At 43.3% G+C, this 23,684-nt stretch overlaps 1 protein-coding gene across 3 annotated transcripts in view; it reads right to left on the bottom strand.

Annotated features, from left to right (window-relative positions):
* Positions 1-23,684, bottom strand: part of helz (helicase with zinc finger) — a 273,401-nt gene that overhangs the window by 136,526 nt on the left and 113,191 nt on the right. For all 3 annotated transcript variants that reach the window (XM_085963917.1, XM_085963918.1, XM_085963919.1), the window contains exons 15-16: positions 19,265-19,366; positions 16,416-16,594 (exon numbers count right to left, since the gene is read on the bottom strand). In XM_085963917.1, coding sequence (XP_085820043.1) covers positions 16,416-16,594; positions 19,265-19,366 — 281 coding nt within the window. The remainder of the gene's footprint in view (positions 1-16,415; positions 16,595-19,264; positions 19,367-23,684) is intronic.

Raw genomic sequence — 23,684 nt, 5'->3', positions numbered from 1 at the left:
GGCTGTCTTTTCTTTTACACCCTTTTCTTCTCAGTGGAATATATTTTTTTTGGAAGTTGTAAAATAACTCCTTAAATGTACACCACTGATCATGTATCGTCTTACCCTTTAATCTATTTTCCCAATCCACTCTACTCAATTCCGCTCTCATACCTTCATAGTCTCCTTTATTCAAGCTTAGCACGCTTGTTTGAGATCCAACCTTCTCACCTTCTAATTGAATATGGAATTCAACCATGTTATGGTCACTCATTCCAAGGGGATCCTTCACTAGGATATTTTTAATTAATCCCGTCTCGTTACACAGGACCAGATCTAAGGTTGCTTGCCCCCTGGTCGGTTCAGTTACACACTGCTCAAGAAACCCATCCCTAATACACTCAATGAACTCATCCTCAAGGCAGCCCTGCCCAATTTGATTTGTCCAATTAATATGACAGTTAAAATCCCCCATAATTATAGATGTTCCCTTATTACAAGCCTCAACTATTTCCTGATCGATACTCCGTCCAACAGAGTTGCCACTGTTCGGAGGCCTATAGTCTACGCCCACTAGTGTTTTTTTCCCCTTATTATTCCTTACCTCCACCCAAACTGTTTCATTATCCTGATCTTTTGACCCAATATCATTTCTCTGTATTACAGTGATTCCTTCCTTTATTAGCATAGCCACCCCACCTCCCCTTCCTTCCTGCCTGTCCTTCCTGATCGTTAAATAACCTGGTATGTTTAATTCCCAGGCATTGACTTGACTTCAAAAATGACTGAAACCCTTTGGGACATTTTCAACAGACGTCATAAGGTGCTACACAAAGGGAGGACGTTTCCCACATTACAACAGTGACTCCACTTCAAAAGTACTTCATTGGCTGTAAAGTGCATTGAGGTCGTGAAAGGCGCTATAGAAATGCAAGTCTTTCTTTCTTTACTTCAATAAAAAAAATACCAGGAAAACCACAACATATTTAACTTTTCCCGCTCAAATTTAATTGAAGGAGGCGGTAAAGACACTCAAACCTAGAGGAAACACCTGCATCCAACAGAGACCTGTCACACCAGAGTCATGGCGGATAGATCCAGTCATTAAAATTTGACAAAAGTATGAGGAGTCCTTCAAATAGTAGCTCCACAAATGCAGTCTAGAGTGATTTTGATTATTTCAGGATGTCACGGTACACTGAGTGGACTTAGTCAAACTTTTCCCAGCTGCTGGATGATAAAACAAAATTAATTCTACTAACCATTTAGCCAGTTTATTTGTAGAGAACAGATCTCAGTGCACGTTGCCCTTTGAGACAAACACCTGTTGAGACTTCCGCTTGACCTAGTTGTGTCAATTTAATCCAACAGGGTTCTTTAATCACCCACGCTGTAGAATTTACACTACACAGAAACGGATAAAGACTTCGGTGACTATTTCTGATGTGAACCTATGAGAAGACTTTACAATAGCTCTCTCCTCATGCCAAGAACTACCCCAGGCTCACGAACTTTCCAGCTGAAACAAAAGCGATCAGAACTGTAGTTTTCCATGTACATAAGTTTTAGAATCATAGAATGATACAGCACAGAAGCAAGTCATTCAGCTCATCACCCCTGTGCCGGCTCTTTGAAATAGCTATCCAATTGGTCCCACTCCCCCACGCTGTCCCCAAAGCCCTGCAAATTTATTCCCTTCAAGTATTTATCCAATTCCCTTTTGAAAGCTGCTGTTGAATCTGCTTCCACCACCCTTTCAGGCAGAGCACTCCAGATCACAACAACTCTCTGCAGAAAAAAAATGTCCTCATGTTGCCTCTAGTTCTTTTGTCAATCACCTTAAATCTGTGTCCTCTGGTTACCGACCCTTCTGTAACTGGAAACAGTTTCACCTTATTTACTCGATCAAAACTATTCATGATTTTGAACAGCGCTATCAAATCTCCTCTTAACCTTATCTGCTCTAAGGAGGCCAACCCAGCTTCTCCAGTCTTCACATAGCTGAAATTTTTATTCAGAAAAACATAACGGTTCTAACATGAACTACCTAAGCTTAATTACAACACCACCTACAAATCCCATGGAACCATAGGAGATAACTGAACTAAAATGACTTCTATACACCCTTGATGAGGCAGAATGTCCTGCTAATGAACTATCACTTCATGATTGGTGAAGAACTCCCAGATGCAGTACATACTTTGGCAGAACTGGGTTTAAAACCAAAGTGAAGTAGATGGTTGATTAAATGAACTGAAGGTATCCCATAACTATCTAAAAGCTCATTAAAACCCATCTTTTTCCCATTTTACGCTTAACTAGTGGAGATTTTCCTTATCATTTAACATTTTCACTCCTAAAGCCAATCACCATTTCCTTTCAATAGCCAGGCCATCACGAAAAGTCTGCTGAGGCAATCTTGAAACTGGGACAAATGATCTGGTCTGGACTAATGAGACAATTACCTAATTCCAGAAGATCAATGTCTATGTCGCCTCATTTGTGTGGAGGTACATTCGTATTTGGGATCATTAAATCATGCAATGCAAGGTCACAGGATCAAATTCGGGATCAGCCTGGTTTTATTTCCCCACCCCCCACAAACACAATCACCCCCATCTTTTTCACACAAAGGATATTTTGATCAAGGACTCATGCGGCTGTGAACCTGAGTCAATTACAGCTTTCCAGGGAGAATTAGATGAACACTTGAAGAAAAAAAATTAAACAGTACCTGGAAAGCGCAGTAAATAGGATTAGACTCGACAACTTTGATGAGAGGTTCGCACTGGCATAACTGGCCTCTAGAATAGAGAGTGCAAAGGCATACAGATTGGCTGCGAGGCACAGACTGAAAATCCCTTATGGGTAACCATAATACAAACAAATTGAGCTAGTTTTAGTCTCTGCACAAACCCAGCGGGCTCGAGTCTAAACATTATATGTGGTCTCTTGGCCTGTCAAGAATGCATCTGAAACTCACCAATGCAAGGCAGCAGTGGAGGTTAGAATTTGAACCCTGATAGAATATTTTCTGGTTTATTTTAATTTGCGTGACATCGAAAAGCAACTTGGATACCCCGTAATTAAGTAGGTTAAGCTGCAGAGAGAGCTTCACACCCACAACCAAAGAAAAATGCCACTTCAACCCGGAGAACAGAGTTTTCCTGCAATCTTCCTCTGCTGCATACGGAGAAGAAAACATAACATTTTTAAACTCTGACAAAACTACAATGATTTTTATTTTCAGGAGAAAAAAAAACACACGGGCCCAGAAATTCGGGTCGGGGGCTTCCCGCGGGTGCAAGCCCCCGATCTGCACTTACCTTGCGCACCAGCAGTTGAGCTGTAGGGCCCCATGGAACTCCGATCCGAGGCCTGGCCCAGCTGCCGGCCCACAGTGCTTGCGTATCCCAGGGGCAGAGTTAGTTCGATGCATCCCCTGGGATCACGTGGGCCATGGGCAGCTCCATTCATAAGTATTAACAGGAAGACCCGTCAAGACTTATAAATACCACGGCCCCAAAACAGCAGTAAACCTTCAAATAATTTTTTTTTTTTTTTTTACACTTTTTAAATAAACTATAAATTACATTAAATAACTATTTTAAACAATAATTAAAATTTTTGAAAAAAAATAATTTTATATTCTAACAGGGCTAAAAATAAACTTACCTTGCTTTAAAGTATTTAAAAATATTAAACCTGTGGAAAAAATGTTTTAATTTTAATTAATTGACCACTTACCTTGTAAAAAGCAGGCCTTACACCCGCTTTTTACATTTCTAAATTCTAAAGACTTACCCTCCCGGAGAAACCTGTAAAAAAAAAAAATGCAAGTTCAAAGCGCACGCGCAGACTCCCCCGCGCACGCGTTCGACCTCTGAACCTCTTCGTTCAGAGGAACGGAAGTGCCGGTTTCCCGCACATGCGCAGTGCATGCAGGAAACCAGCACTTCCATCGGGCCCACGCGCGAGTACCCAGCGCGTGCTCACCCGTGGAGACCCGAATTTCTGGGCCGTGATCATTGGTTTCCATAGGAACAGCAGTAAAATACATTCATAGCTGATGACCCACAACTGTTGTGGCAGTTGAGAAGAAGCATTTTATACGGCACAGACAGGAAGGGGTACTATGTTAAAAACAGAAAATGCTGGAAATACGCAGCAGGCAAGGCAGCATCCGTGGAGAGAGAAAGCAGCTGACCTGGGAGTGGAGTGAGCAGCGACGCCCGACCAGAGCGGACCTGCGTGAGGTACAAGCAGCGCGGCAACTTTAAAAGGAGGGGCGAGACGAGGCCCGACCACAGCGGCTGACCTAGGAGCGGAGTGAGCAGCGACGCCCAACCAGAGCGGACATGCGTGAGGTACAAGCAGCGCGGCAACTTTAAAAGGAGGGGCGAGACGAGGCCCGACCAATTCAACGGCAGGGGAGAGAGGTAAAAAGTAATCAAAGTGTGACGTCACCAGGAAGCAGGTAAGTGATAGGTTGGTGAGTATTTCTCTCTTTTTTTAAACTTTAACTCTGGTTTATAGTTTCTAAGGTCTCTCTAGTGTAGCAGGGACTGTTGGTAAACCAGTTAACTGTAGTGTAATTAGTGGGATTGATTGATTTAATTTAAATTCAATTAATTAAAGGGTAAGTCATGGCAGGACAGCCGGGCCCCGTGATCTGCTCCTCCTGCGATATGTGGGAACTCAGGGACACTTCCTGTGTCCCCAACAACTACGTGTGCAGGAAGTGCATCCAGCTGCAGCTGCTGACAGACCGCATTGCGGCGCTGGAGCTGCGATTGGATACATACTGCAGCGTTCACGATGCTCAGGACATCGTGAATAGCACATTTACGGAGTTGGACACACCGCAGGTAGAGGTTGGACAGGAAGAAAGGGAACGGGTGACCAACAGGCAGAGTACTAGGCGCAGGCAGGTAGTGCAGGGGTCCCCTGTGGCCATCCCCCTCTCCAACAGATACACCACTTTGAGTACTGTTGGGGGGGATGGCTTATCAGAGGAAGGCAGCAGCAGCCAACTTCCTGGCACCAGGGGTGGCTCTGCTGCACAGAATGGGAGGAAAAAGAGGGGTAGAGCTATAGTAATAGGGGATTCTATTGTAAGGGGAATAGATAGGCGCTTCTGCGGCTGCAAACGAGACTCCAGGATGGTGTGTTGCCTCCCTGGTGCAAGGGTCAAGGATGTTTCCGAGCGGCTGCAGAACATCTTGGAAGGGGAGGGTGAACAGCCAGTTGTCGTGGTGCATATAGGCACCAACGATATAGGTAAAAAGCGGGATGAAGTCCTAAAAGCGGAATATAGGGAGTTAGGAGATAAATTAAAAAACAGGACCTCAAAAGGTAGTAATCTCAGGATTGCTACCAGTGCCACGTGCTAGTCATAGTAGAAATAGAAGGATACTTCAGATGAATACGTGGCTAGAGGAATGCTGCCAGGGGGAGGGATTCAAGTTCCTGGGACACTGGAACCAGTCCTGGGGTAGGTGGGACCAGTTCAAACCGGACGGTTTGCACCTGGGCAGGGCTGGAACCGGTGTCGTGGGGGAGTGTTTGCTAGTGCTGTGGGGGAGGGTTTAAACTAAAATGGCAGGGGGTTGGGAACCTGAGCAGGGAGACAGGGAAGGGAAACAAGGATAAAAGCAAAAGATAGGTAGGAGAAAAACAAAAGTGGCAGAGAAATCAACGGTTTAAATCAAACATGGCCACAGTAAATAATAATTCTAATAGGTCTAAGAGCGTTAAAAAAACAAGCCTGAAGGCTTTGTGTCTTAATGTGAGGAGCATTTGTAATAAGGTGGATGAATTGGCTGCGCAAATAGAAGTAAACAAATACGATTTCGTTGGGATTACGGAAACGTGGCTCAAGGAAGGCCAGGACTGGGAACTCAACATCCAGGGGTATTCGATATTCAGGAAAGATAGGCATAAAGGAAAGGGAGGTGGGGTAGCATTACTGGTTAAAGAAGGGATTAACACAATTGTAATGAAGGATATTAGCTCTGATGAGGTGGAATCTGTATGGGTAGAATTGAGAAATACCAAGGAGAAAAAACGTTAGTGGGAGTGGTTTATCGACCTCCAAACAGTAAGGCGGAGGTTGGGGATGGCATTAAAAGGGAAATTAAAGAAGCGTGCAATAAGGGCACAGCAGTCATCATGGGTGACTTTAATCTACATATAGATTGGGCCAACCAAATTAGTAACAATACTGTGGAGGAGGAATTCCTGGAGCGTTTACGGGATGGTTTCCTGGACCAATATGTCGAGGAACCAACCAGAGATCAGGCCATCTTAGACTGGGTATTATGTAACGAGGAAGGATTAATTGGCAATCTTGTTGTACGAGGCCCCTTGGGTCGGAGCGATCATAAAATGATCGAATTCTTCATTAAGATGGAGAATGAAGTAGTTGACTCGGAGACTAGGGTCCTCAATTTAAATAAAGGAAACTACGATGGTCTGAGGAGCGAGTTGGGTAGGATTGATCGGGGAATGGCACTCAAAGGGTTGACGTTGGATAGGCAATGGCAAATATTCAAAGACCGAATGGGTGAACAACAGAATTTGTTCATCCCAGTTTGGCATAAAAATAAAACAAAAAAGGTGACCCAACCGTGGCTAACAAGGGAAATTAGGGATAGCATAAGGTCCAAGGAAAGGGCATATAAATTGGCCAGAAAAAGCAATAATCCTGAGGATTGGGAGCAGTTTAGGATTCAACAAAGGAGGACACAGGGATTAATTAAGAAAGGGAAAATAGAATATGAGAGTAAGCTTGCAGGGAACATAAAAACTGACTGTAAAAGCTTTTATAGACATGTGAAGAGAAAAAGATTGAAGTCAAGTCAAGCGTAAGTCCCTTGCAGTCAGAATAGGGGGAATTTATAATGGGGAACAAAGAAATGGCAGACCAACTAAATACATATTTTGGTTCAGTCTTCACAAAGGAGGACACAAATAACCTCCCAGAGATGCCGAGGAACATAGGGTCTGATGAAAGTGTGGAACTGAAAGAAATCAGTATTTGTAGGGAAATGGTGTTAGGAAAATTGATGGGACTGAAGGCCGATAAATCCCCAGGGCCTGATAATCTACATCCCAGGGTACTTAAGGAAGTGGCCCTAGAAATAGTAGATGCATTGCTGGTCATCTTCCAGAACTCGATAGACTCTGGAACGGTACCCATGGATTGGCGGGTAGCTAATGTTACCCCACTATTCAAAAAAGGTGGTAGAGAAAAGGCGGGGAATTATAGACCGGTAAGCTTGACATCGGTAGTGGGGAAAATGCTAGAGTCCATTATAAAAGATGTAATAGCAGAGCACTTGGAAAGCAATGACTGGATCGGACAAAGTCAACCTGGATTTACAAAAGGTAAATCATGCTTGACTAATCTACTGGAATTTTTTGAGGATGTAACTGGTAAAATAGATAAGGGAGAACCAGTGGATGTGGTGTATTTGGACTTTCAGAAGGCTTTCGATAAGGTCCCGCATAAGAGATTAGCGTGCAAAATTAAGGCACATGGGATTGGGGGCAAGGTATTGACTTAGATGGAGAACTGGTTGGCAGACAGAAAGCAAAGAGTTGGAATAAACGGGTCGTTTTCCGAGTGGCAGGCAGTGACTAGTGGGGTACTGCAAGGATCGGTCCTCGGACCCCAGCTGTTCACAATATATATTAATGATCTGGACGAGGGAATTGGATGTAATATCTCCAAATTTGCAGACGACACAAAGCTGGGTGGGAGGGTATGCTGTGGAGGAGGATGTCGTGAAACTCCAGTACGATTTGGACAGGTTGGGTGATTGGGCAGAAACATGGCAAATGCACTATAATGTGGATAAATGTGAGGTTATCCACTTTGGTGGCAAAAACAGGAAGGCAGATTATTATTTGAATGGCAATAGATTGGGAGAAGGGGAAGTGCAGAGAGACCTGGGTGTTCTTGTGCACCAGTCGCTGAAGGTAAGCATGCAGGTGCAGCAGGCGGTTAAGAAGGCAAATGGTATGTTGGCCTTCGTAGCAAGAGGGTTCGAGTACAGGAACAAGGACGTCTTGCTGCAGTTGTACAGGGCCTTGGTGAGACCGCACCTTGAGTATTGTGTGCAGTTTTGGTCGCCTTACCTGAGGAAGGACGTTCTTGCCATGGAAGGAGTGCAGCGAAGATTCACCAGGCTGATACCTGGGATGGCAGGAATGACATATGAGGAGAGATTGTGTCGATTGGGCTTATACTCACTGGAGTTTAGAAGATTGAGAGGGGATCTCATCGAAACCTATAAAATTCTGGCAGGCCTGGACAGACTAGATGCAGGAAGGATGTTTCTGATGGCCGGGGAGTCCAGAACCAGGGGTCATAGTCTAAGGATAAGGGGTAAGCCATTTAGGACTGAAATGAGGAGGAATTTCTTCACCCAGAGAGTGGTGAACCTGTGGAATTCTCTGCCACAGAAGGCAGTAGAGGCCAATTCATTAAGTATATTCAAGAAAGAGTTGGATATATTTCTTAAGGCTAAAGGGGTCAAGGGATATGGGGAGAAGGTAGGGACAGGGTACTGAATTTGGATGATCAGCCATGATCTCATTGAATGGCGGAGCAGGCTCGAAGGGCCGAATGGCCTACTCCTGCTCCTATGTTTCTATGAGTTAACGTTTCAGGTCTGGGACCCTTCATCAGAACTGGAAAAAGCTGGAGATGTAATAGATATTAAGCAGGCCTGCTGAGTATTTCGAGCATTTTCTGTTGTTATTTCAGATTTCCAGCATCCGCAGTATTTTGCTATTATATAGGGGTACTATGTTACGGATATCATCAGCACCTTAAGGAGACTCTGCCCATTTTGTTACTCCTCATTGACAGCTCAAGCTTATTCCTTCTGAACGTGAAGAATGTTGAATCAGAAAGCATTTCTTTCCTATTAAAGAAGACAGTATCCCAAATGTAACATGATCGCTACCTTGGTTTACTAAATCTAATGAAATTTGTTCTATCACAGCAATTAAGAGTCTGAATAATAGCTTTGATTCCCATTGAACTGAAACCGTACCTCATTATAAAAGGCAAAGATCACTATTTACAAGGAAACACTGTAGTTACAGTGCAGAGAAGACTGACTTCCTTTGGAACTACCACTGTGACACCAACATTTTTAGCTTTTTCGGAAACAAGTTAAGCACCATACAGTGATGAGCCAAAGGGAAATAACGAACAAACCACATCTTTTGTTATGTACCCTTAGAGCCTGGTTCTTCCCTTTTGTGCTTTTTCTCTTGAAGCAGCAATAGAGATTAATGAAGTAAATTTACTGGTGCAGTGATTAAAGCAAAGCAGCTTGCGATTACTAATGAACATGAAAGAAAAAAACCCTTGATTATTTTTCAGTATGTAATTCCCAACTGAAAATTAATTGCTCGCGGCTGATCAGGGCAGCAGTTCCTTAACTGAAAAGATGCTTGTCATGGGGTTCTTTGCCTCCAAATAATACCCCATTTAGATTACCACTTTGCTGCTAATTGTCAGCTGATTCGTATTATAAAAACAGCTTGGTGGTGGAATTTGGTGACTTCCACGGCCTCTGCCTGCTGTGCAAACCAAAGCAGCACCAAGACCAGAGGCAGTGATGGGTAAACCGCTGCTGAAAGGTTGAAGACAGTTCAATCTATCTTTTCTTTCCAGTTTTGAAGAAGGGTTCGACCCGAAACGTCAACTCAAATTTCTGTCCGCAGATGTTGCCTGACCTGCTGAGTTTTTCCAGCATTTTCTGTTGTTATTTCAAGCACTCTCCCCTCCTCTTTCTACAGGTTCAGGCGCTGTTTTGCTACCCACTCACAGCTGCGTGTGCACACGCTCAGTATCGTTTTAAAATCTTACTTCAACTATTTTCTTCTGTTTTGGAAACTTCCTCAATTTTTTTTTAAAATTCGTTCACGGGATGTGGGCGTCGCTTGCAAGGCCAGCATTTATTGCCCATCCTGGAAGCAGAATAGGTAGAAGGGGTGAAAATTGATAGACAGGATGTACTAGAAAGACTCGATATGCTTAGAGTGGATAAGTCGCCTGGTCCAGATAGCTTGCATCCCAGGTTGCAAAGGGAAGTGGGGAAGGAGATAGCGGAAGGGCTTGCCATAATTTTCCAATCTTCCCTAGATGCGGGGGAAGTGCCTGAGGATTGGAAAGTGGCAAATGTGACACCATTGTTCAAGAAAGGGTGTAAGGACAATCCTAGTAACTACAGGCCGGTCAGTTTAATATTAATGGTGCGTAAAATTTTAGAAACAATAATCAAGGAAAAAATTAACGGGCACTTGGAGAAGTTTAAGCTAATTAAAGAGAGCCAACACGGATTTGCAAAAGGAAGATCATGTTTGACTAATCTAATTGAACTTTTTGATGAAGTAACAGACACGATTGATGAAGGGAATGCAATAGATGTTGTCTACATGGATTTTAGGAAGGTGTTTGACAAAGTACCACATCGAAGGCTGGTTAACAAAATTGAGGCTCATGGAATAGGTGGGTCAGCAGCAGCTTGAACAAGGAATTGGCTTAAGGACAGACAACAGCGAGTTGTGGTAAATGGCTGTTTTTCAGACTGGAGGATGGTAGACAGTGGTGTTCCCCAAGGGTCAGTGCTGGGGCCACTTTTTTTTGATACTTGGATATTGGAATACAGAGTAGAATTTCTAAATTTGCCAATGACACCAAACTTGGGGGTGTGGCAAACAGTGAAGATGATACCAATCGACTGCAACAGGGCATAGATAGGCTAGCAGAATGGGCAGACAAGTGGCAGGTGGAATTTAATACAGAGAAGTGTGAGGTGATGCATTCTGGTAGAAGAGAGGCGCAATATACACTTAATTTCACAGTTTTAAAGAGTGTGCAGGGACAGAGGGACCTCGGAGTTAATGTGCATAGGTCCCTGAAGGTGATAGGACATATTGAGAGAGCGGTTAACAAAGCATATGGGATCTTGGGCTTCATAAATAGAGGTATTAAGTACAAAAGTAGAGAAGTTATGCTGAACCTTTATAAAGCGCTGGTTAGACCACAACTGGAGTATTGCGTCTAATTCTGGTCACCACACTTTAGGAAGGATGTGAAGGCCCTTGAGAGGGTGCAGAGGAGATTTACCAGAATGGTTCCAGGGATGGGGGATCTTAGCTACAAGGACAGGTTGGAGAAGCTGGAGTTGTTTTCATTAGAGCAAAGGAGGTTGAGGGGTGATTTGATAGAGGTGTACAAGATTATGGGTTTGGGTAGGCTAGACAGGGAAAGGCTGTTCCCACTAGTTGATGGTACAAGGACTAGGGGACACAGATTTAAGGTTTTGGGCAAGAGATACAGGGGTGATGTGAGGAAAAACTTTTTTACGCAGCGAGTGGTGAGGACCTGGAACTCGCTGCCAACGGAAGTGGTGGAAGCGGAGACACTCAATGTTTTCAAGCGGAGACTGGATCGGCACGTGAGGGAAATAAACTTGCAGGGCTACGGGGATAGAGCGGGGGAATGGGACTGAATGGATTGCTCTAGAGAGCCGGCTCTGACTCAATGGGCTGAATGGCCTCCTTCTGTGCTGTTATGACTCTCTGACTCCCTAATTGCCCTCAAAAACAAAACAAAAAATAAGCTTTTAATCATGGAAATTCATCACAAATATGCATTTTTTTTTTACTTATTTCATACCGGTCTTTAAATCGGTGTATGTGGAACTCACTGTTGGGTTGATTTACTAAAATCTGTAACAGTGCTCCAGTTTAAAAAATTTGTAGGTTCAGGGATGTGGGAGCAGCCAATTCTTCCAACCCAAGTACTACACTTGGGATCCAATGAAACCTCTTTACAAAGTAGAAAGGTCAGGCTGCCCATAGACACCCGAAGACTAGGAGTGATAAAAGCAACTAAACTGCAGCTACATCGATTAACGGGCTTACGTGGTTGCATCATAATTATTATGGTCACAGTAAATGGCGCCAGAATTGGAGATGTACAACGTTAATTCAGGAAATTAAAAAGGAAAAAACGAAAATGCTGGAAATACACAGTAGATACATCAGCATCTATAAAGAGAAAAGAGAGGCTATGATAAATCGATTGTGCATTCTTCAAAGTGAATTCTGAACATTGGAATGATTGAAGATCCACTGCAGGCATTTCCGTTTTCATATTATCAGTTTAAGTTACTCTGCCCTATTGTTTGCCACACTGAGAAATTAAAATTGCAACCAAGCTTCTCAGTATATTCCAAACCAAATTACTGTTGTACAAGGAAAATTCTTGTGACCAAAATGAAGAATTTATCACAAAACCCCACCATTCAGAGACATTGTAGATATATAAAAAGTGCCCTCCTGACTCTGCTCTGTATGTGAACATTGCAGGGAAACATCACCATTTGGGCACCTGTCAAAGAAAACAGCTTGTAACAGATGACTCCTCTGTAGACAGGTTATCATCCGCATCCCAGTCATGACTCTTCTCCTGAGATTTCATTTTCAGACGTGATTCAGATCATTAGGTAATCCATGAATCGTATGAATAAAGCTAGTGCATCTTTTTTAAATAGATGAAGTTTTAATAAGAGCCGTACCAGAGTTGGAATTTACATTCATATCAACAGAACTTCTACAATATCCACGTTAATACTGATTAAGTTGATGTATGTTACAAGTAAACAAATTTACATATTTAATAACACTCAAGTTTGGTATTTGTCTTGGTAAAATTCAAATCAATAGTCCACCTCAATTGGACAATAGTTGTGAATTGCATCCATCAAAAAATAAACCAACTACATCCAGTTTATCCTAGAATTTTACAGCACAGAATGAATCCATTGAGTCATCAACTCTGCATTGACTCAGTCCATTTAGTTCCAATTCCCTGCCCTTCCCCCACATCAACGCTCCCTCATTTTTTTTTCGGTGCGTGGGCCCTTTAACTGGCTTCGCGGCCCACTCATATTGCGTGCGTGGTTTCTCCCCATATAAAAGCCGGTGAGTAGCCTGGGCGGGACCTCCGTACAGCTTAATGGAAGATTGCCCATACCCTTTAAATTTTTTCTTTTTCAAGTATTTCTCCACTTCCATTTTAAAAGTTATTGTAGATTATGAGAACAAACATACGAATTAGGAGCAGGAGTCGGCCACTCGAGCCTGCTCCGCCATTCAATAAGATCATGGCTGATCCAATTACTCCATATTCCCACCTACCCCTGATAAATTTTCACTCCCTTGCTTACCAAGAATCTATCTACCTCTGCCTTAAAAATATTCAAAGACTCTGCTTCCACCGCCCTCTGAGGAAGAGTTTCAAAGACTCACGACCCTCCGTGAGAAAAAATTTCTCCTCATCTCTGTCTTAAATGGGCGACCCCTTATTTTTAAACAGTGACCTCTAGCTCTAGATTCTCCCACAAGAGGAAACATCCTCTCCACATCCACCTTGTCCAAACCCCTCAGGATCTTATATGTTTCAACAAGTCACCTCTTACTCTTCTAAACTCCAGCAGATACAAGCCTAGCCTGTCCAATCTTTCCTCATAAGACAACCCGCCAATTCCAGGTATTAGTCTAGTAAACCTTCTCTGAACTGCTTCCAACGCATTTACATCCTTCCTTAAATAAGGAGACCAACATTGTACACAGTACTCCAGATGTGGTCTCACCAATGCCCTGTATAACTGAAGTATAACCTCCCTACTTTTGTATTCAATTCCCCTCGCAATAAACGATAACATTCTATTAGCTTTCCTAATTAGTTGCTGTATCTGCAAAGTAATCTTCTGTGATTCATGCACTAGGACACCCAAGTCCCTCTGCATCTCAGAGTTCTGCAATCTCGCACCATTTACAGGAAACTCTCATTTAAACGGCACCTAAATATCCGGAATTCTCTAATAACCGGCAAAATTCATACTCCGAAAACAGCACCTCAATAACCGGCAATGTTGCCGAGTCCGAGTCTCCCACGGTGGTCGAGTTAGTCAGTGGGGGTAATTCTTCAAACTGTCACTACTCGGTTTCTTGGCGCTGTCGGAAGTCTCTTCCAATCCGAACACCTCAGTAACAGGGGTCTGACTCTCCCGCGCTGCCGGTAGTCTCTTCTGATCCGAGTTATAGATTACCCAATACTGGCAGTACTGTACTTAATCAAGCATCTTCCACCATCCATTTATAACAACATTCTGTTAGTACCCAATTATACTGCACATTTCTTGATTTTTTCTATTTTTGTTTGTTAAAAATAGCCTCGGTAGATATACCTCTCCATTATCCGGAATTTTTAATCAACCGGCACCATCCCGGTCCCGTCGGTGCCGGATACGCAAGAGTTTCTTGTAGATAATATGCTTCTTTTTTATTCTTCCTGCCAAAATGGACAACTTCACATTTTCCCACATTATACTCCATTTGCCAGATCTTTGCCCACTCACTTAACCTATCTATATCCCTTTGTAGCCTCCTTATGTCCTCTTCACAATTTACTTTCCTACCTACCTTTGTGTCATCAGCAAATTTAGCAACCATACCTTCGGTTCCTTCATCCAAGTCATTTATGTAAATCGTAAAAAGCTGAGGCCCCAGCACTGATCCCTGTGGCACACCACTCGTTACATCTTGCCAATCAGAAAATGACCCATTTATGCCTACTCTCTGTTTCCTGTTAGCTAGCCAATCTTCTATCCATGCCAATATGTTACCCCCTACACCATGAGCTTTTATTTTCCGCAATAACCTTTGATGTGGCACCTTATCAAATGCCTTCTGGAAATCTAAGTACAGTACATCTACTGGTTCCCCTTTATCTACAGCACATGTTACTTCCTCAAAGAACTCCAATAAATTGGTTAAACATGATTTCCCTTGCACAAAACCATGTTGACTCTGCCTGATTACTTTGAACTTTTCTAAGTGCCCTGCTATAACGTCTTTAATAATAGCTTCCAACATCTTCCCTATTACATCTTCCTTAAGCCTGTAGTTTCCTGCTTTCTGTCTCCCTCCCTTTTTGAATAAAGGAGTTACATTCACTAATTTTCCAATCTAATGCTACCTTTCCCCGAATCTAGGGAATTTTGGAAAATTAAAACCAACGCATCAACTATCTCACTAGCCACTTCTTTTAAGACCCTAGGATGAAGTCCATCAGGACCCAGGGACTTGTCAGCCCGCAGCTCCAACAATTTGCTCAGTACCACTTCCCTGGTGATTATAATCTTCGAGTTCCTCCCTCCCTTCCATTTCCTGATTTGCAGCTATTTCTGGGATGTTACTTGTCATAGTCATCCAAGTCATTTATAATACATAGAATATATACATTGTCACATAGAGGCACCACCTTGATCAACAAAACATTGGAAAATTACTGAGATACACTGTAAATGCCTAGTCAGACTTGATGCCACAAACCAGCAGTACTGCACCGAATTCTGAGGATTCAAACTTCCTACATTACAACTAATGGACGACTCCAGGGACAACAGCAGATTGCAATCTGCTGCTTTATCCTGGGGCAAACACAGACAAGCAGCCCGCCAACTGGCAGGTTTCAGCAACAAGCCTGCCCAAACCACGGCAAAGGTAGCTGTGGATGCAAGGCGTGCTCGTTGTTAGAATTTACTAGCAAGCAGCCTGCTTGCATGTATTTGCAGCCAATTAACAACAGCAGATTCAAATTTTCCACATTTCATATGACCAATTGCTGATTCAACAGTCTTTAAATGTGGACAAATAGGCTGATCACTTGCAACTTCTGGCAACGTACCCATCCCAAGCATGGCAAAAACTATCTCAGATTAAACAATGGGGTAGCAGTTGCACCTATGCAGGCAATTGTCCTGTGATGAAATATTCCATTCATCACTCATCAGTATTTCTCTGCCTGTGACTGTGGTTGGTTTCAGTTTCATTTCCATTGTATTGTACTGTGTGTAGGGCTCCGCCCATACCTGGCTCCTATGTAAGCTGGCCCAGCCTGCAGCACATCCAGTACGGCAGACCTCTGGATGGAAGATACATTCTCCTCTGTGTGTTACCTTCTAAGTCAATAAAAGCCTTGTTTTGTTTCGTTAACATCGAGTCTCGGATTTATTGAGGCACATCATGTCCGATGTTTAAGCCGATTTTGACTTTTCATGGAACAAAATCCACCATTTTGGTGAAGAAGGCAGCAGCCAAACGCAATCATCAAAAATATACAAACCAGAAACAAAATCCTAGTTGAATGTCGACCTGTATTGCCCAATTTCATCCTAATGTGCAAATTCTCAACTCTCAAGGGGCGTTGAGGGCAGAGCCCATTAGGAAGCCACAAATATATAACACTGCCCACTTTCTCATTTAAATCTTTTGTTCCTCTGTATATCTATCCCAGTTTTTGTAAAACCTGTTGATCCTAAATTCCCAATATTACTCACCTAATTCAAGATCCAACTGGCAGAGATATTGCGATGTACTAAGAGTAACCACCACCACTCGATGTCTCAAGATATCCTCTTTCTGTGGCATCTGAAAGGTGGAATGTGTGCTTGAAATCAAACAGTACTGTTGCACTACAGGATGCACAGTCTTCACCCATCGATTTCTGAAATACACCCTGGAATTGCAGAAACCCAACTTCAGGCAATGTCCAAATCAAATACATTTCATATCAACCTTATTGCTTTACATTTGATTTTAATAATTACATCATCAATTTTTCTGAATCTTAGAACATAATGTAAAGCAATCAAAAAATATACTTTAATAGAGTGGCCAAGCAACCATAACACAAAAGCACTGGACTCTTAACTAGAACTTATACAATCAAGTCCCAGTCCAGTGGTAGATTGGATTAGGGGACTGCACGTTCAGGAATTAAATTCCCCCACATAAATTTCAGATTTTGATCACACCATCCAGAAAAAGCAAGGTGTATCCCACTAGGAGAAACAGATAAATCAACAACTAAGCCATAGAATTGGGCTGTTGAGCATCTTTGAGCAACAACAGCACTGGCAGAAGCCTGGAATCCAAGTGTCTGAATGGGAATGGTGCGTGACACAGCAATATGTACAAATAAACTGGGGGGGGGGGGGTGGGGGGTGAAAAGAGGTGGTCACTTAGGATGGGGAAATCCCCCCCCTCCTTTTAGTCACTCCTCTCCTGAAGGCTAGAGTACAGTTCTGCTGACACTGCAGTCCTCTGGTACCTTGCCTACTACAGCAAGTACTGGCATACTAAACAATGAAAGCCAAACCTGTTCCCTTTCAATGTCCAAACATGTGCATTTTAGCAGAGGCATCTGGTTCGGGATCAGGAACAGTAATTGTGGCTGATTTGCACCCCCCCCCCCCCACACCCACCCTGTTGCAGAGACCCTCCTGTTGACCTAGCTGGGATCAGCTCACTCAGCACAAAGCAGGAGACGAAAGCTAGGACTTTCCCAATTTGTATGGTTCAGCACGAATACAGGCAATCTATTTTAACCACTGAGTCATCAGGGAAGCTTTGAAAATATTAAATGTTTATTATAAAAGATTTCAAGGATCAGTTAGTGTTACGGATTTCTGGCCAAGTCCCTGGAACAAGCCAGTAACTTCACTCTTGCTGATTTAAGGGTTATCTGACCCTCTGTATGTTATTATTTTGAATTGTACTCCTAGGTTTCAGTTATCTAAATATTTTTTTAATGTTCAAAGAGATGAACATCAAAATCTATCACTAACGAGCTGAACATGGAAAGTACAACAAAGTGCTTTAAATCATTTAAATAAGGAGACAGAAATATATTTTTAAAAGCTTGAGCACCACTAAAAGGATTACCATGAAGAGAGAAAAATGGAAAAATAAATTGTAATAACCAAAAAGGAAAATAATAAGATTCTTCAGATACAACTGTAGCAGGTGGAGCATTACATCTGACAGAAAGGATACGGCAGCTGAACATTTAAATATCTTCAACAACATTCACATTAAAAACTGTAGCATTGTAAGTTGTATGGTGATTTTTACAGTGGTTAGCAGAGAAGTGGTCGTGAAGAAACTTGAGGAACTGATTTACAAAGTAATTGGCCATGATGGCGCACACCTGGGAGTACTTAAGGAATTTAAGTGCTCTCGCTGAAATGTTGCCAGAGAGAAAAATTAAAAAATAGCTTTACATAAATTGAATTAAGAAACAAAAGTGGGTTATGCACTTGGGAATTACACCTGATCTGTTTAACAGGCAAAACTGAAAAGCAATTCAGGACTATTTATTCTGACCAAACACAGTAAGAATGAGCCATGGGTTCACAAAAGGAAGGTGACTCTGGACAAACATTTCAGTATTTTTGATGAGATCAAGTTAAACATGACTGTTTATTAAATCGCTGGACTTTCAGAAAGTCCCTTACTTAAAGACTTCTAGCAACGGTGAAGACTCATGCTATCAAGTGAGACACAGTATAACGGATGAATAATAAAACCAAAGAGCAGTCAGAAAATGGACTAATTCAATCTGTGACTAGTGTGTACCAAAGGGAGACCAGCACCTGCATCGGTTATTCACAATATTAAATGAACATGAAGATGTTGTATTGGTTTGTTAATAACTCAAGATGTGAGGAGAGTAATACAAGAGGTTAAGCCCTTAGCAGCTGTTGACCATGGCTTTAGGATCAATGTTCCCGCTAAGCTGCATGGCCACGCAGTCATCGGCACGGTCCTGCGCAGGCCGCTCACCGGCTTTTACATTGTAGGTACCGCGCATGCGCAAACATTTAAATGGCAACGCACTGGGGGTGGCAGGCCAACGCAGGAGGCAATGTGGCTTAGGGGGACATTGTTTAGGGTGACTGAAGAATGTTTTTTACAAGTACATCAGCATAAGACCTTTTTGGGCAGAAAAGGCCATGAATTTTTTTTTTTTTTTTTTAAATATACATTAGTAAGCACAAAAAGATTTAAAAACTTGTTTCTTCGCTCATTTCCCAGCCATTGAATTACAAAGAACAGACGGAAAACCCAAACTCAAACTTCTGACATACTGTAATTAGTTGCTTTTTACGGGGAGCTAGAGGTACTTTTTAAGTTTGTTTTTTCTCTTTTTCGGGGAGGGGGTGGGGAGGGAAGAGATATCTCGTTGCACACCAGTTTGCAATGCATTATTCTGGAACTTCTTGTGCAAGGTATCAAAAACCTGCAGCCAGTAATTCCCTGGCACAGTATATTACTACACCAATGAGCTGAGGTGCACCACCAGATCACCGCAAAGTAATAGCTGTCAAATGTTTGAAAATCATACCTGAGAGGCCTAGCCTGTGGATTTCCAGCTTCTACATAAGGATGGAGATAATCTTTTATATATAAATCAGCAGCACTGTTGGAATGAGTGCAAATAAGGATCCTGTGGGGGGGAAAGAAAACACACAATGTTGAAGAACCAACATTAAAAAAAACATCAGACTAGAAGCGAAGGAACACCAAATAACTTAAATGTTTGAATGAAGGTTATGGCATGCGTCATGACTTACTCACACAAAGCTTAAAATCAATTGCCAAAATATGCATTCTATACTTTCCCAAGTCACTGAAGATTAAATATGAGCAAGATTTCAAGCTTCCCAAAAGTGAAGCAACAGTCCTTTGATTGAGTTCTTTAAATACTTCTGCAGCTACTTTTGGCACACAACTCCTCACAAAAAGCCCTGAAGCATACTTAGCACCGCCCTTTGACATTGCTGAATCCCCCACCATCAACATCCTAGGAGTCACTGTTGACCAGAAACTGAACTGGACCAGCCACATAAATACCGTGGCTACAAGAGCAGGTCAAAGGCTGGATATTCTACAGCGAGTGTCTCACCTCCTGACTCCCCAAAGCTTTTCCACCATGAACAAGGCACAAGTCAGGAGTGTGATGGAATACTCTCCACTTGCCTGGATGAGTACAGCTCCAACAACACTCAAGAAGCTCGACACCATCCAGGACAAAGCAGCCCACTTGATTGGCACCCCATTTACCACCTTAAACATTCACTCCCTCAACCACCGGCGTACCGTGGCTGCAGTGTGTACCATCTGCAAGATGCAGTGCAGCAACTCGCCAAGGCTTCTACCACCTAGAAGCATAAGAGCAGCAGGCGCATGGGAACACCATCACCTGCTTCCCCTCCAAGTCACACACCATCCCGAGTTAGAAATATATCACCATTCCGTTATCGTCGCTGGGTCAAAATCTTGGCACTCCCTCCCTAACAGCACTGTGGGAGCACCTTCACCACATGGACTGCAGCGGTTCAAGGCCGGCTCACCACCACCTTCTCAAGGGGCAATTAGGGATGGGCAATAAATGCCGGCCTTGCCAGCGACGGCCTGATCCCAGGGGGAAAAAAACTCCAACGATGCATCTGAAAATCTGCCTGCTCTTACGTGTGCCGTCTCTCACAATGTCAAGCAGCAATAACCACAGAAACTCAACAAAAAAAACCTCACCTTGCTTGAAACAGATGCCGTGTCTGCCAGAAATCCTGTCCTCCTAATAGGCAAGCTGCCCATCAGTGTTGGAAATCGCGTGGGCAGCTCACCGAAGATTCAAATGAGGCCCAACCATCAAAATGGTTTGGGGCCCCTCACTGAATCCACTGGGTGGGTGGATGGCCTGCTCGGCCCACCCACTGGACACCCAAACAGCACTAGAAGTGAAAATCAAATCCAGTGCGTGCACTCAATCTATTTCTTGCTTTTGAGACCCCCACCATCTTTATACTCACAAGAACGCTGCAATCAGAAAGCTGGGTTTGGATAGTGCCAGATGGGCAAATTATTTAGCATTACAAAACGTGAGCCAAGTCACCCAATTTTTTTTTCAAGACTAGTTGATCTCCCGTGACATTGCACATAGGGAATCAAGGCCAAGACCAAGAATCAGCTTCAGATGGAACATGGCAAGAGAACCAGGGCGCACAGATTTGAATTCTCACATCGTGTCCTTATGTTTATATAATACTTCGATAGGTAGATGGATCTGGCCTCTTCGTGCAAGAGTGAGAATAATTTATAGGAGTGGCTCCTTTACCAGTTACTGGAAAACTCAATAATGAGCTACCTCTTGATCAAAAAACCTTTCGTTCATAATGCATTTACGGGGAAGCTAGATAAGCATATGAGGGAGAGGGAATAGAGGGTTGCACTGACAGAGTTAGATGAGGAAGGATGGGAGGAGGCTCGAGTGGAGCATAAACGCCGGCATGGACTGGTTGGGCCGAATGGCCTGTTTCTGTGCCGTATATTCTGTGTAATTCTATGACAGTATTAACATCGCATTGTCGGATGCAGCTTGGGAGTACTATAAACCAAAACCAGGGAATAAGTTAGCAAACTAAAACACAGTTCATACAGATGAGGAAAGGGATAAAATAAAATTCTGCAGCTTTCTTATTGAGAACAGATGAATTTCTCAATGGCTGTCTTGACAGTTCTTGGCAGTTGTAACATTTGGACACACAAGCCTTCAAGTTGTACTTTCGCTGCATTTATTCTAGCCTGCAGCAAAGCCATCTGTTGGTGCTCAAAAAGTGTCTCACTTCCAGCTGCATTTCAAAATCAGTGTTTTTTGAGCATGTCAAACAGTGATATACTAAAAATACGATGCTCGGCATGTTAAGTAAGCAATATACATTAAAAAGTGTAAAATTTATTCTACCAACCGCTTGCAGAATTTTTTTTAATGAAGTGTCTTAAATGCCTAAAATTCATCCCGCACTGTCCGATTCCTGTTTGGGTCAGCTGAAGTGACCGATGCGTTGGTAAACTCATCAGTGCTGTCAATTCACCTCACGTTGCCTGCGAAATGGTGTCAGGCAGGAATGCACAGCTGCAGCTGGCTCAGCCCAGCCCAGCCCTAATCTGAAACAGCAGCTTGGCTGGTATCATGGTGCCTGAAAATGCATTCATCTGCAGAGTTCTTTGTTCTAAGTTTTCTAAATTTATTGGGAATTTTTCAGTTCAATTTGAAAGCGTTAAATGTAGGTGAAACCAGAGGGGATGGATGACGTTACATTTTCCAAGTGAAAATTCAACATTACAAAAAAAACTGCTGCACACCTCTTGGGGGAAAAAGTAAGCGATTAAGAAGCTGATCGTATTTCAAATATTAAATAGTAACCTAAAAATAAATTTTAAAATCCCTAATGATAAATGGTGGATTTGAATGCAGGTAATTGTGGCCAAGAGTTACAATATACTAACTTGATACCCCACAGACGGTGGCATCTGCAATCTTCATTGGCTGCATTCTAAAACAAAAGTAATGCAGATAATCATTTGCCATGTGCTCTTTGCCGGCGACTGCGCATGAGTCACCCACACTCTCAAGGGCATTCAGTTGCTATCCCACTGGTTTGCTCGGGCAGCTCAGCGCTTTGGCCTTAAATCAACTTCAAAAAGACTGAAGTTATGGTCCAGCCCATACAGGACCATCCAGTCACACCCTCTGTGGATACGATCAATAACGTACCACTTAAGGTCACGGACAAATCCTGCTACCTCGGTAGTGTGCTTTCGCAGAACCTCTCTGTAGTCCTCGCCACCCAACTATTTTATCTGGATCAGCTACCGCCGTCACATCAGATGGCTTGACCATTTCCACTTGCGCTGTCTACAACGTATCACTGGCATCGCATGGCGGGACAGGTGAGCAACATCATGTGCTACAATATAACTGGAATTGGGCCCACGGTCAAAAGGGTCTAGTTGCCTTACATGCCTGATTGCAACATTTCCAAAGCTGTCTTCTAAAGTGAGCTGCAGACGGATATCGGAGCAGAAGCACGCAATAGCATCCTGTCTGCCAGGTCAGTCTGAATGAATGTGAGGCCGCGAGGACACCGGATCCGGCATGCAAGGCAACTCATCGATCCGCCTCATCTGGCTTCCAATGCGCTGTGCGCTGCCGTGAATGTGCATCCAGGATAGGGCTCTTGTCAGAGAGTCATAAGAGGCACAGAAGGCAGCCATTTGGCCCATCGAGTCCGTGCCGACTCTCTGTGGAGCAATCCACCCAGTCCCATTCCCCCGCTCTATCCCCGTAGCCCTGTAAGTTTATTTCCCTCAAGTGCCTATCCAGTCTCCTCTTGAAAACATTGAGTGTCTCCACTTCCACCACTTCCGTCGGCAGCGAGTTCCAGGTCCTCACCACTCGCTGCGTAAAAAAGATTTTCCGCACGTCCCCCCTGAATCTCTTACCCAAAACCTTAAATCTGTGTCCCCTAATCCTTGTACCATCAACTAGTGGGAACAGCCTTTCCCCGTCTAGCCTATCCAAACCCATCATAATCTTGTACACCTCTATCAAATCACCCCTCAACCTCCTTTGCTCTAATGAAAACAGATCCAGCTTCTCCAACCTGTCCTTGTAGCTAAGATCCCCCATCCCCGGAACCAATCTGGTAAATCTCCTCTGCACCCTCTCAAGGGCCTGCACATCTTTCCTAAAGTGTGGTGACCAGAACTGGACGCAATACTCCAGCTGTGGCCGAACCAGCGCTTTATAAAGATTCTCATTGTTGTGGGTGCGCTCTCTTATCAGCACACCCACAACAACGGAGACTCGTCCATCGATTCGACGGGAGGCTCCACCATTTTGAGCTGGTACAACAGATCACCAGGATCGTGCACACAGTTGAGATGCAACGGTTAGACAGATAGCAAAGGCAAGATACAAA

The sequence above is a fragment of the Somniosus microcephalus genome, chromosome 21, assembly GCF_052327205.1.
Source record: "Somniosus microcephalus isolate GS21.2 chromosome 21, FLI_Smic_1.0, whole genome shotgun sequence".
Lineage (NCBI taxonomy): Eukaryota > Metazoa > Chordata > Chondrichthyes > Squaliformes > Somniosidae > Somniosus > Somniosus microcephalus.
This window is presented reverse-complemented; position numbering and strand designations above follow the sequence as displayed.